Source organism: Pipra filicauda, unplaced genomic scaffold (genome assembly GCF_003945595.2).
Source record: "Pipra filicauda isolate LSUMZ 115617 unplaced genomic scaffold, ASM394559v2 scaffold514_size685291_pilon, whole genome shotgun sequence".
Classification (NCBI taxonomy): Eukaryota; Metazoa; Chordata; class Aves; order Passeriformes; family Pipridae; genus Pipra; species Pipra filicauda.
Window position 1 is genome coordinate 540,661 of NW_024104659.1, and position 11,613 is coordinate 552,273.

Below are 11,613 nucleotides of genomic sequence, written 5' to 3' on the forward strand. Positions count from 1 at the left end.
TACTAGCTGAAGGAATAACATGCTGTCTGAAAAAAACAGGTAACAATGGGACATTCAGCCAGCCAACACAGGGATAGCTTTTACTTAAGTATTTTGTCCACAGAGCCTCTACGATTTTCATAAGCTCCTCTTAAGTCAGGACTGTGAGACAGTATTTTAATCATTAGGAACACAATTTCCATTTGCAGCACATGATGTACAGGCAGATACAAGTAACAGCCTAACTCTTTCTTTTTTAATAACACTTCCTTCAACATATAGCTAGTCAATTTGCTCAATTTTCTTCTGGCTTCTTAAAGAATTTGGACTCCCAACAGCATCCCCGCACCTAACTATCTTCTATAACATTTTAAGATGCCTATTGGATTACTTTTCTAGCAAATGTAGGCCTTTTAATCAACTATCTCACGAGGCAGTTTTATTATATTTATAGAAACACTGGGAAAGAAACTTGTTGATGAGCTGTAACTGTACTCTTAATGCAAGACGGAAAAGATTAGAACACAGGGATGAAGAAGAGAGGATACTTGTACTTGCTACACTATTCAGCTTGCTAATTTTAACAGCCTATTCACCGATGCTATTACTGGCCAAGCACAACAAGCATCTGCTGCTTCCAGGCTGAGCTACGCAACAGAATTAACGTCTTCTGTTTATCAAAAAATTATCCCTTTTACTGGTTTAGGAAAGGCAGACGCACTTCTACTCTCCAGGTTAAAATAAAACTCAGGTGACATTCTCAGACTTTTGCAATGTTTTTCCTTAAAGGCAGGTATCTAACAAAGGAGAGCATGTACTTTATTCATGTACTGTATCTAGAACTATTATTATACATAAGACTGATTTATTACTTCAAGGGCTAACTTCATTGCACTGAAATTGAAATACTCAAACAGCATCAACAAACCAGAAGGCGAATGAAAAGCTACAGAGACTGTTCCCTCAAGCCTCTTTCTTTTCAGCATGTCTATGCTATTAAGCACATGAATTTATTCTAAAGGAACAGACAGAAACATGACTGCACCCATTATATGGAACAACTAATTATTTTTAATAACATATCCTCTACTTACTAGAATGAGTATTTTTCTAACTAGAGTCTAACACATAATCAAAGAATCGTTATAAAAGGAAAGAAAAGATGACACAGTGTAACACTACAGGTGTGTAGGAAAGGGAAGTAAAGAAATGGGGACGTATAAGCAGTATTTCAACAGAATCTTTGTTGAAATAAAGGTTACAAGACATAGAATACGTTCTTCCAATGAAGCACAAACTCCAAAACACATGTGAGGACTTTGCTGTCTTGAGATTAAACACTGAAAGGCACAGCAGTCACTGCACATATTTTGGAAATCTGTTGAACTACACCACCTACAACTAGAGAAAAGCACAATTGCATTACCATGGAAATGCAGGTGAAATCTCACACTACAACAATCAAAATGCATTCAGTAGTTGAAATCAGTCTTACAGTCGAAGGAACACAGTTCAGTGAAATAAAGGAGAAAATATATATATATATATGAGTGAAAGAAATGGTATATTCTGAGACACAGACTTTTCCAGTATGATCTGAAATTAGGATATCTGCAAAAGTTGCAAAATTAAAACAATGACCATGAAGAGGAGATGAACTTAAAATTCTTCTCTTCCCGCTAAACTCACAACATCCATCAGATGCCTTTAGCTTTGTATACTAGTCCTCAATACCAGTAAGGCTCAGGCAGGAGTACTCTATACCATTTGCAATGTTCTAAGACTACAGATAAGAGAAACTATGAAAACAGTGTTACATTCAGACTATACTGCTGCAGCAAATCAGTCTCCTACTACTAGGTAATTCAGGCAGCAATTATCTTTGACACTGTAATTGTATGGAAGGTAGAAAACTACAAAGACTGGCAGAATAAAAAAAAAGAAATCTCAACTATATAGAACTTACAAATCAGAGCTGTGAAATGTTTTACAGACAAGTACCCTAAACACCACACTCAAATAAGAATCAAGCTTACTTTGCAAGTTAACTACTACGGAGAGAATGGAAGAAAAAAGCACTTTTGTTTTCATCCACAGAACAAAGAGTAGTTTATAAAATATACTGTACCTTTTCCACAAGAGATCATATTGTTCTTATTTCCCCTCTAAGCTTTCCCTTTGCCCCACAGTCTTTCAAGTCAAAGCCTGTCCTAATTTTAGACCAAATTTCTTGCCAATTAGATTTTACCTCTTAGGAACACTTTAATAGTTGGTGTGCTCAAGAAACTAAGCTTGTTGGACTGATTTACACTGCAAATTTCCAGACTTAAGTAACAGAATTTGTTTGCATTTTGAAAAAAAATCAAAAACTAATGTATTTTTGCAAACTACATCAAACCAGTATAACTGAAGCAATTACATTATTAATGGCTAGATGTCCTCTGAAAAAGCTGCATTACAAAAAAATATAAAAAATAAGCAGATGTACATCTCCAGTTTAATACATGGCAAAACAGACCCACTATGTAAGCTTCTGAAGTACATTACTCCTGACTTGGACTGCTGGACTTCACCACACCACCAAGAAAATACCACAATTATTTTGTTGTACCAGTGAAGAACACCATATGTTAAACTTTGGAACTGAATCAGCAAGCTTGCTATGCCAATAAATAGAACAACTAAACCCCAAAATTCCTGTTGTAATACCATTCTTTTCCAAATGCCCAAGGAAAGCAAGTGATTAACATCCCAGACAAGTCAGAGGAAACACAAGAAAAGAAACACATTAGTGATGAGAGACTAATTATGCCCACGCAGATCAAGTATGCATTACACTAGGTTAGCCACTGAAATGTTTAAGAGAAGCAACTCTTGACATAATCCCAAGGAGCAGAATCTAATTCAAAATGTATCCATCAAAGCACCACTAGCAGCAAACCCTGCACATTCCAAGTCAGCATCTGTGCAAGGCAACAAAAGCTAGAAAAGCCTTTTCTGGATTTCAGTACTGCTGAGTTCACCACATAAAAGAGGAAGCTCCTTAAGTTAAGAATCATAACCAAAAGAATAAGGTGTTTCAGTGACTATGAAAGAGATCACACTGGTTGTAGCAGAAACATGCATCACTAATCAGGTTTTAGGGGAAAAAAGAGCTTCTACCACCTTGTCACAGGATTCCATCAGAAGATGTCTTCAGAAACCCTGAAGTCATGTACAAAGAGGAAAAGAGGATTGGAAGATTAAGGATATCAAAAACGATTATGAGGAACAACTTAATGAGATGCAAAGCTATGCTTGAGAAAGGCTAAACTAGTTCAAGAGCCCCAAAACCTGCTTCTGTTAAGTGAATTAAGTGATCAGTACAGAGAAAGTCAAGTGATCCCAACGTGTGACATGCAGAGAAGCTAGTACTTTTTTCTTCTTTTTTTAATCCTTCAGAAGTTTCCCTGATCCATAACTACATAGGGAGAACTTATCACAAGCCAACTTTTCAGTAAAAAATACTCCATAAAAAATCTGTTCCTGATAATTTGGTATTCACCAAGTTACACTCACTCGATACTGCATTTGTATCAGAATAACACTTAAGTAGTTATCTTTTTTTTAGTTTAAAAGCATTAGTTTTGACATTCAAAATAGTCAAAGTAGCCAAAAGTAGAATCAATGCAACACAAATAGTTATGACTGTATCAAGATGCTAACATAGCTATCATAAATGGTAGTAGTGCCACAAAAAAAACCCAACAAACCTAACAAAACATTAAGAGCTACTTGAAGAATCAGTGATCCACAAAGGCAAATCTGTTATCTACCTGGATTCCCAAATAGCGTTTGACAATGGCCCCACATGCACTTATGCAGGCTTATGAAGAAACTAAGTTGATATGAGGGTGAAGACTTGATAAAGAATTGTTTTAAACAAAACAAACGGTTGTATCTCTCAGTTTCTGTATTAAAGGAAGATCACCAGCGAAGCCTCAAAGCACAAAAACAACATGCAAGTCTTACATTAGTAATCAGGAAACAAAGTACAAGATAGAACAAGATAGCCCAACATGCAGGAATACCATGACACTATCACACACAGGTCTGGTTCATGCAAGTCCCAAAGATACACCAGAATTGCAAAGCATACAGAAGGGACCAACAACCAGAAGCAGAAAATGGTTTCAACAGAAGAAATGATTAAACAGAGTAGAAAACAAGACAACTGTCAGGTGATTCAACTTTTCCCACTCCTTTTTCAAGTCAGCTGCAAAGAACACTCATGGACTGCCTCAGTGATGCACAGAGCTGTGACTGGCAGCAACTACAACCCTAGTGACAGCCTCAAGGAAAAAAAAAAAAGATCCTTACATAATGCATAGCTTAACTAAGGAACATCTACTCACAGGTCACTTCTGATCCCAGATCATACAAGATCAAGACATTCACACACAAAATCCACAGTAAGTAACAATGCACTGCCTGTAGCCTAGGTAGTCCAAGAACCATACATCATTTAAAGCTAAGAGATGCTTCCAGGAAATATCACCACAGGCTCATGTTGATTTATTTCTCTACCAATATTTGGCACTGTCCTCTAATGGTCTCACCCCGTACAGCTGTTGATGTTCTTAATGCCAATTATCTCTACTGCCAAAGCCTAACAACTGGCAAAAACATCATGAAGCTGATGCCAGGATGAAACTGGTCCAAACATGTCCCATTCTCCTTTATACACAGATGTGAGCACCTGTCATGCAAAGCCTTCTCATGTTTTACCACTGTAGCTTAGCCCTTCTGACCTCTAGTACCTCTACTGACTCTCAAGTCTACTGCTGCCAAAACAGTCCTTTCACTCCACTGCCAAAAGCATCAGTTTCTAACTCTAGGCTAGGTACCCACTTTACAAGGAAACTTTGAGCTTTACCTGCTCTAGTCAACTTACTTGACCACAGAAAAAACCAGATGTTCTGTTCTTTTGATATTCATCCAGCAACTACCCTTGAACTTTGCTGTGTACCAGCCTCCAGGCATGAAAACAATCCATTCAACTACATCCCGCTGCTCTCTCCAGAAATTTACTGTGACTAACAACCAACTACTCCCACGCAGGGATTGCATACTACGGTATATACTGCCTAGTTCTGCCCTGATCTTGTAGTCAAACAAAACAAGAATTGAGTGTACAGCACCAGTGCTACCTGCCTCCTACATTAACGCCTCCACTACAGGTACCCACCTAACACTGGAGACAGCAAACACCATGGATTTAACAGTAGTGTGGATGAAGCATAGCCTACTGTGTTGATTCTTTATCAGAAGGTGTTGGAGCAAGACAGCACTGTTAACTATGGGGATAAGTTAAGAATAACCACCCTTGAGAAACCCTTAAAGCCCTTACAAAAGCTGGACACTCCAGTGCAGACACTAAAGGCATCATAGAGGTTCCAAAGTCTACATTCTTCCAGCTCAAAGTACGAGAAAACAAAATTTGCAAAAGGGGCTAACAATGTGGCATCCCTACACATTAGTTTACATCTGACAGCTCTGACAGCAGCATAATAAGACGCAAGGGTTGACAAACACGCAACTGAAGCTATGCAAGGTCGTGAAGCAATGCATTTCTAACAGTTCAGCAATATACCAAAAAAGCAAAAAACCCTGTAAGATGGGAATTAGAAACACTTCATATAGGTGAAGAAATAAAGAAAACCTAATACAGACTTAGCATACAGTAGCACCACCACACCTCTAGAGATCACTTTTTTTACACAGGATCATTCAGCTGCAAACTGGCGAACACTAAGCAAGTCTTCTGGGGAAGCATTGTCATAAGCTTACCTTGCTTATGAGAATTCTCCCCAGGTACCTGCTGTGGTCATCAGGGAATGCTGGCCTGAATCCTCCTTCAGCCTAAGGAAATGCAGAGGTCTTTGCACTCTTGTGCTCTACAGCAGAATTTCTGTGTCATTATCAAGAGATGATTAAAGGCAACCAGCTATGTAGGGGGAAAAACGAATGCAGTAAGTCATCAGACACTATGCAACACTAATTAGTCCAGGCAGAGCACCATTCCAACATATCATAACAGTTCTGGTACCCAAACTAATCCTCAACAAGCCAGTTCTGTTGTTTCTGCACAGCACTGTAATGTGCCAAGCAGATATGCCAGGTATTTCACTGCTAATCTCATTCAACATCTACAATTAGTCTGAACATTTAGTTGAAAGCATTAAGCAGAACAGTCTCATATTGTTAAAAATGCTTTAATTCTTTACTTAATTAATTAAATTCATACTAAGGAACAAAATAATTAAATCTGATATGATTTTATACGATTCATAAGCTATTCACTACATCTTATGAGAAAGCACTCTTATTAGCTCTGTGTCCAAATGTGGGACCTGTGAGTCCTTAGTAAAAAGTTTAGAATAGCTTGATGCCATATTATGAAATAAAATTTGAGCACCTTTAAACTCTCTGGAAGCTTATATTTAAGATACTGTCTTTACAGAAACAGGAGGTATTTGCTTAACAAAGAATTCAGACCCTAAGATGTTAAACATAGTTTTAAACCACACAAGAGAATATTTCACAGTACCAAGAAACAACATGTAGCTCTGAACATCAGTCACAACAGTATGAACTAACCTCATAATATTAAAGAAAACTTCTCTGCCTTGCATCTGAAAACAACCATTTTGTCATCTGTAGTCCTATACTAAACCCAGGCATATAGGAATTTGCACTTTTGCCGTATTAATCACTCTGCTGAAGCCATACTATTCCAGTGCTTCAATCTCCTCACACCTTACCTTCCAAAATTCTGTAAAAGCATGACACAGAACAATCTAGGGCATCTAAAAGTATAGCTTTAGGATGAAGTCTAATCAAGCACAGCTACTCACACTTGTGTTTTATAAGAAAATTTCCTTTTCAAAGATTGCCATGCTGCTGTCAAAAAGTGCTGAAAGCACGAGTCCACTCGAAGAAAAGGAATGTTGTATAAAAACAGAGCAAAACACTGACTTTATAGCATACAAAGTTCCTAAACATCACCACACTTACCATCACAAAGCCACTATGAGCAACTTGAGAAAAAACTACGATGACTTGCACTGCTAGAGACCATCTCCAGCTCTGAATGCAAAAGCAGAGAGAGCACAGTACTGTTTCAAAGCACGCAAACGATTCATCAAAACTACTGTTGCAGCCTGGGAGAGGGCAAACAGAGATTACCCTTCCTAGCCTGTTACCAAAAGACAACACAGTAACACCGTGAGCTACTGTATATTACTTGGAAATTTCAGCACGTTGCAGAAAAACATTCTTTTGATAGCAATATTCACAGCAGAATAAGCTCTACCATTCGTGCACAGTGTAAGCATAATAGCATCTATGATCAAGTCTTTCTTCCTATAATTGATGCCCAAACCAGATTGCAACTGAAGATTTTAAGGATTACATTTGTCAACAGTTGAATACACCAGTTTGGCACCACCGAAGATGCTCTATCAATAGGTCATGAGATATTGAAGTGATGCTTCAGGACCAGGCTGACAGTTCCAAGGAACAGCAGGCAGCTAAACAGGAATATAAAGGACCCACAAGAAAGTCCTGCAGGGATCTGTTCCCACTCCAGCCTTTTCACTGTAATTTTTACTTGCATCGCCTACACCAGTCAGGCTTTAGGAAAATTATGTTAAACTCACCAGTAGTCATGACTTACTACAGAAGATAGATACCTAAATTCACCCTATCAGTGACAGAATTCTTATTTAAATCATATAAGTAATTCATAAAAAATTAGTAGCACCAAACAGAAAATTGTTCTAGAATACACACTTGTCCAAGATTCACCTTGGGTAAGAGAACTCTAAGGCAGAAACTGCTTCTCATATTAGGTCTGTGGTTTCAACACTGATGCTCTCTTTCAGCACTACCTCCCTGCTACTTTAAGGAAAGCTCTGGAACTACAGGATCACATATGCTGTAGGTTACTGATACCCCACTCCTAGAATCAGGTCCCACTGTAGTAACACAGATCCTTGACAGAAGATCAGGAAACACACTTTCCACTTTCAAAGCTTTTTAGCAAGACTTTACACTAACATATCAACAAAAGAACTACCCATGTTTACAGAACTGAACAGTGCAATTGGATCTCGGCTAAACAATTTTCTCACATATGGATTCTTATTCTATAAAGTTATACTTGAAGAGTGGCATAACCAATATTAAAGGAAAGCTAACAGAAAACAAAAGGGCAAAAGATTAAACGTAAATCCATATGATTGGCATAGGTGGTGCTGCCTAACAACTACAGGACAGAACCTGCAATGCCTGGATTTGATTCCCAGGTTTGCCATAGATCTGCTGGGTGACCTTAGGCAGCTCCCTTCTCTGCCTGCCTGGAGATCTGCCTCACTGACATTGACTTGTCTTACACAGATAAATTAAAAAGTTAACTCAGAGCTCTACTGCATCTCTTTGAAAATAAAACAAAAAATTCACACTATTTTTAAGATACTGCTGGAATTTTAGACGTACATCTGAATATATAGTACAGGGCCCAGTGCTCCTAGCATAAGAACCCTCTTAAAGATTCCAAGTCTAGCTTCCTGTAAGTAATTTGAATTTGCAGTGTCAGTCTGGAATTAAAAAGCAGCAGTCACAAGTCTTGTCCTTCCTAGGAGAAGCCTTGGTTTGCAAAACCAGAACTTTAAAAATATCTTTTAATACTTCAGAATAACTTTAGTGTACTCAACACCTGACAGTAGCACACAAAAGAGAAAAGGAAGACGCTGTTCTTAAGTTAAATCTCTCACTTAAAAATTCCCAGTTCTCAAAGGGCATCCTGTTATCTTTAGCTATTTCCCCTATACAAATATGCAGTGCCTTTACTCCACAGGTATCCAAGGGTCTTGGATTTTAGGAGTTGCAAGAAACTATTTTTGAAGTGTCATCAGATACCTGCATGGTCAGTCAAGGCAGCTAGCACTTTTTCCAAGAATAAAATAACCTTAATGTTAGAAAGCAACATTTTGCCTTGACTGAATGAAATTTGACAGGTGAAATATAGCAAGCACACTGAGTGTCCCAGAGGGGCTTTGTTCAAGTTTAGTCCCTTCTCCATGCCAATAAGATCAAGCTGAATACTCGGCCTTACTGCCCACCTATTTATATGAGAAAGGTATGGCCACAGGATAGGGTAAACTTCATAAAAGCGTTCTCTTTCGAAAGACAAGATTTCAGTTCAGATACTGGCTGGCTCAACCCATGCTAGCACTAGAACACACTTGAGAGACATGTTTTAAGACCACAACGACTTTCACGCTTATTTCAGACAGAACTCAGCACCTCCCTTTCAAGTGATGTTCCTAACACTCCTTGAGCTAACCAACCTGCTACAGCCTAAGCAGAGGCATTTAAAAATGAGTACAAAGGTGTTCTTTGATTTCCACTGAACTGAAGCCTTCCACTTTTCCCTTACAATATGGATTGGCCCCTGGGAGCTTTGACAAGCATCCCTCACCCATCCTTGCTTTATTTATTGTAGGTGACCTCTGATATTGGCCTGGCAATTTCACCTCTCAACCTACTACAAAGCAAGGCCTAACCCCCCGTATCCATGGCTTCCCTGGTCCTGTCCGAATCGCTACTTCGTCCAGGAGCCACCCGGCCGGCATAGAGCAAGGTGATTTATAAAAGAGCACGGTGATTTATGAAAGAGCATGGGTTTGTGCCCCGCCGCCTCCTACCCTTGGCCTCGCTGCGGCGGCCGGCTCCGGAGGAGTTCATGTGACCCCAACCCAACGCCCCCGAGCTCGGAGGCGCCCCAGCAGAGGCGGCCGAGGCCCCCCTTCCCTCTGGGGCTGCAGCAGCCCCAGGGGCCACGGCTGCTCACCCCTGCACGCCGGGACTGTATTTCCTGGTCTTCCAAGGAGTGCCGGGGCTTTGAAGCGCCGGCTGAGGCGGCTGCCGCTGCTGGTGCGGGGAGTTGTTGACGGCGACGCCGCGGCTGCCCGAGAGCAGGTAATTCATCCCATAGGTGCTGGCTTTATTCTCCCGTTTCCTGCGGCCCGGGTGGTACTGGTGCTGCTGGGGAGACGCCGGCTGCGGGTGGGGGCTGCGCGCCAGGTGCGGCGGCTGGTGGTGCCCGTTCACAGCGTTCACTTTGTTCTCGTGGAAGTTAAAAAACTCCCCGGGTCCGGCCCCGCTGCCCAGCAGCCCGGGAGGAGCCACCGCCACCGCCCGGGGGCCGCAGGAGGAAGAGGAGGAGCCGCCGCCTCCGCCGCCGCTGCACGATCCCGAGGAGGAGAAGCCGGGGCTCTCGGTGCCGGACTCCACCGACGAGCAGGAGGACGAGGAAGACACGGACGGCGACTTCTGCAGCCGCCGCCCTCCCTCGCCGCCGCCACCGTTCACCGCCGCGGGGCCGGCGGGGGCAGCGGGCACCAGTCCGGTCAGCAGGGCCGGCGGGGAAGGCGAGGGCGAAGGCGGCGACGACGAGGAGCAGCAGTCGCCGGGCGCTCCGAGCCGCACGCAGCCGTGCCCGCGGGGCGGAGAGGCGGCGGAGTCCAGCGCCGGGGAGTTGAGGCAGAGGTAGTGCGGGAAGCTGGCGCCGCCCCGGCCCCCCACGCCCTGCGAGGTCTCCCAGATCTGCATCCACAGCGCATTCGCGGGTCCTTTCTGCTCGGGCTGGATCCAGGCCACGCGGGGATCCATCCACGCCCGCCCGCCGCCGCCGCCCCTCACCGCCCGGCCAGAGCGCTGCGCCGCCGCCCGCTCGCCGCCCGCTCCCCCGCTCGCTCGCTCGCTCGCTCGGCCCGGCAGCGGCGCTAGGCGCGGGCCGGCAGCGGCCTCATGTGTCGCGGGGAGGGAGGAGGGAGAGCGGCTGGACGCAGAGCCGGGCGAGGCGAGCGCGGCTCGAGAGGAAGCGGAGGCGGCGCGAACTGTACCCGGCGCTGCCCGGAGCGCTCCTCTCGCCGTTCCAATGTGGCGTGTCCCCCTCGCCCGGGCCAGAACGGGCACTGCGCATGTCCCGCAGATTTTAAACCTTCACCGGAGACGGCCGCCCTGGCAACCGCACATGCGCGGGGAGCGGGAGGGAAAGGGGATTGGGAATGCTTCCCCCGCCCCGGCCGCCCGCCCGCCTGCGCCGGCGCGTCCGGAGCGGCCGTCCTTGTGCGTGGCCCCGGGCCGGGAGAGCAGCTGGATATCCTGCTGGAAGCGGGAGCGTGTTCGGCATCTCCTCCGTATCTCACAGAATGGGTCGTCTTATCCAACCTCCCTGGTCAAGCAGGGCCGTCCTAGAGCACATTGCACAGGGTTGCGTCCAGACGGTTCTTGAATATCTCCAGTGGGGGAGACTTCACAGCTTCTCCGGGCAATCTGTTCCAGTGCAGAGTCACTCGCACAGTAAAGAAGTTCTTCCTCACGTTCAGGTGGAACTTCGTGTGCGTCAGTTGCTACCCGTTGCCTCTTATTTTATTGGTTTGGCCGGATATCAGGTACCCACTAAAGCCACTCTGTCACTCTCCCTATGCAACTGGACAGAGGAGAGGAAAAAAAACAGCTAAGGGTTCATGAGTTGAGATAACAGCTGGGAGAGGTCACTTACTGATTAACTTCACAGGCAAAACA

The 11,613-nt window shown here is 43.6% G+C and overlaps 1 protein-coding gene across 4 annotated transcripts in view; it reads right to left on the reverse strand.

The window, feature by feature from the left end:
• The window catches only part of TENT4A (terminal nucleotidyltransferase 4A), a 59,499-nt gene extending 48,473 nt beyond the window's left edge, over positions 1–11,026 (reverse strand). For 2 of the 4 annotated variants that reach the window (XM_039386924.1, XM_027743248.2), the window contains exon 1: positions 9,875–11,025. In XM_039386924.1, coding sequence (XP_039242858.1) covers positions 9,875–10,695 — 821 coding nt within the window. In that variant the 5' untranslated portion in view covers positions 10,696–11,025. Of the gene's footprint in view, positions 1–9,874 lie in introns of all 4 variants that reach the window. The other 2 variants (XM_027743249.2, XM_039386923.1) reach the window with 2 other exon arrangements.
• Positions 11,027–11,613: the final 587 nt, after the last annotated feature.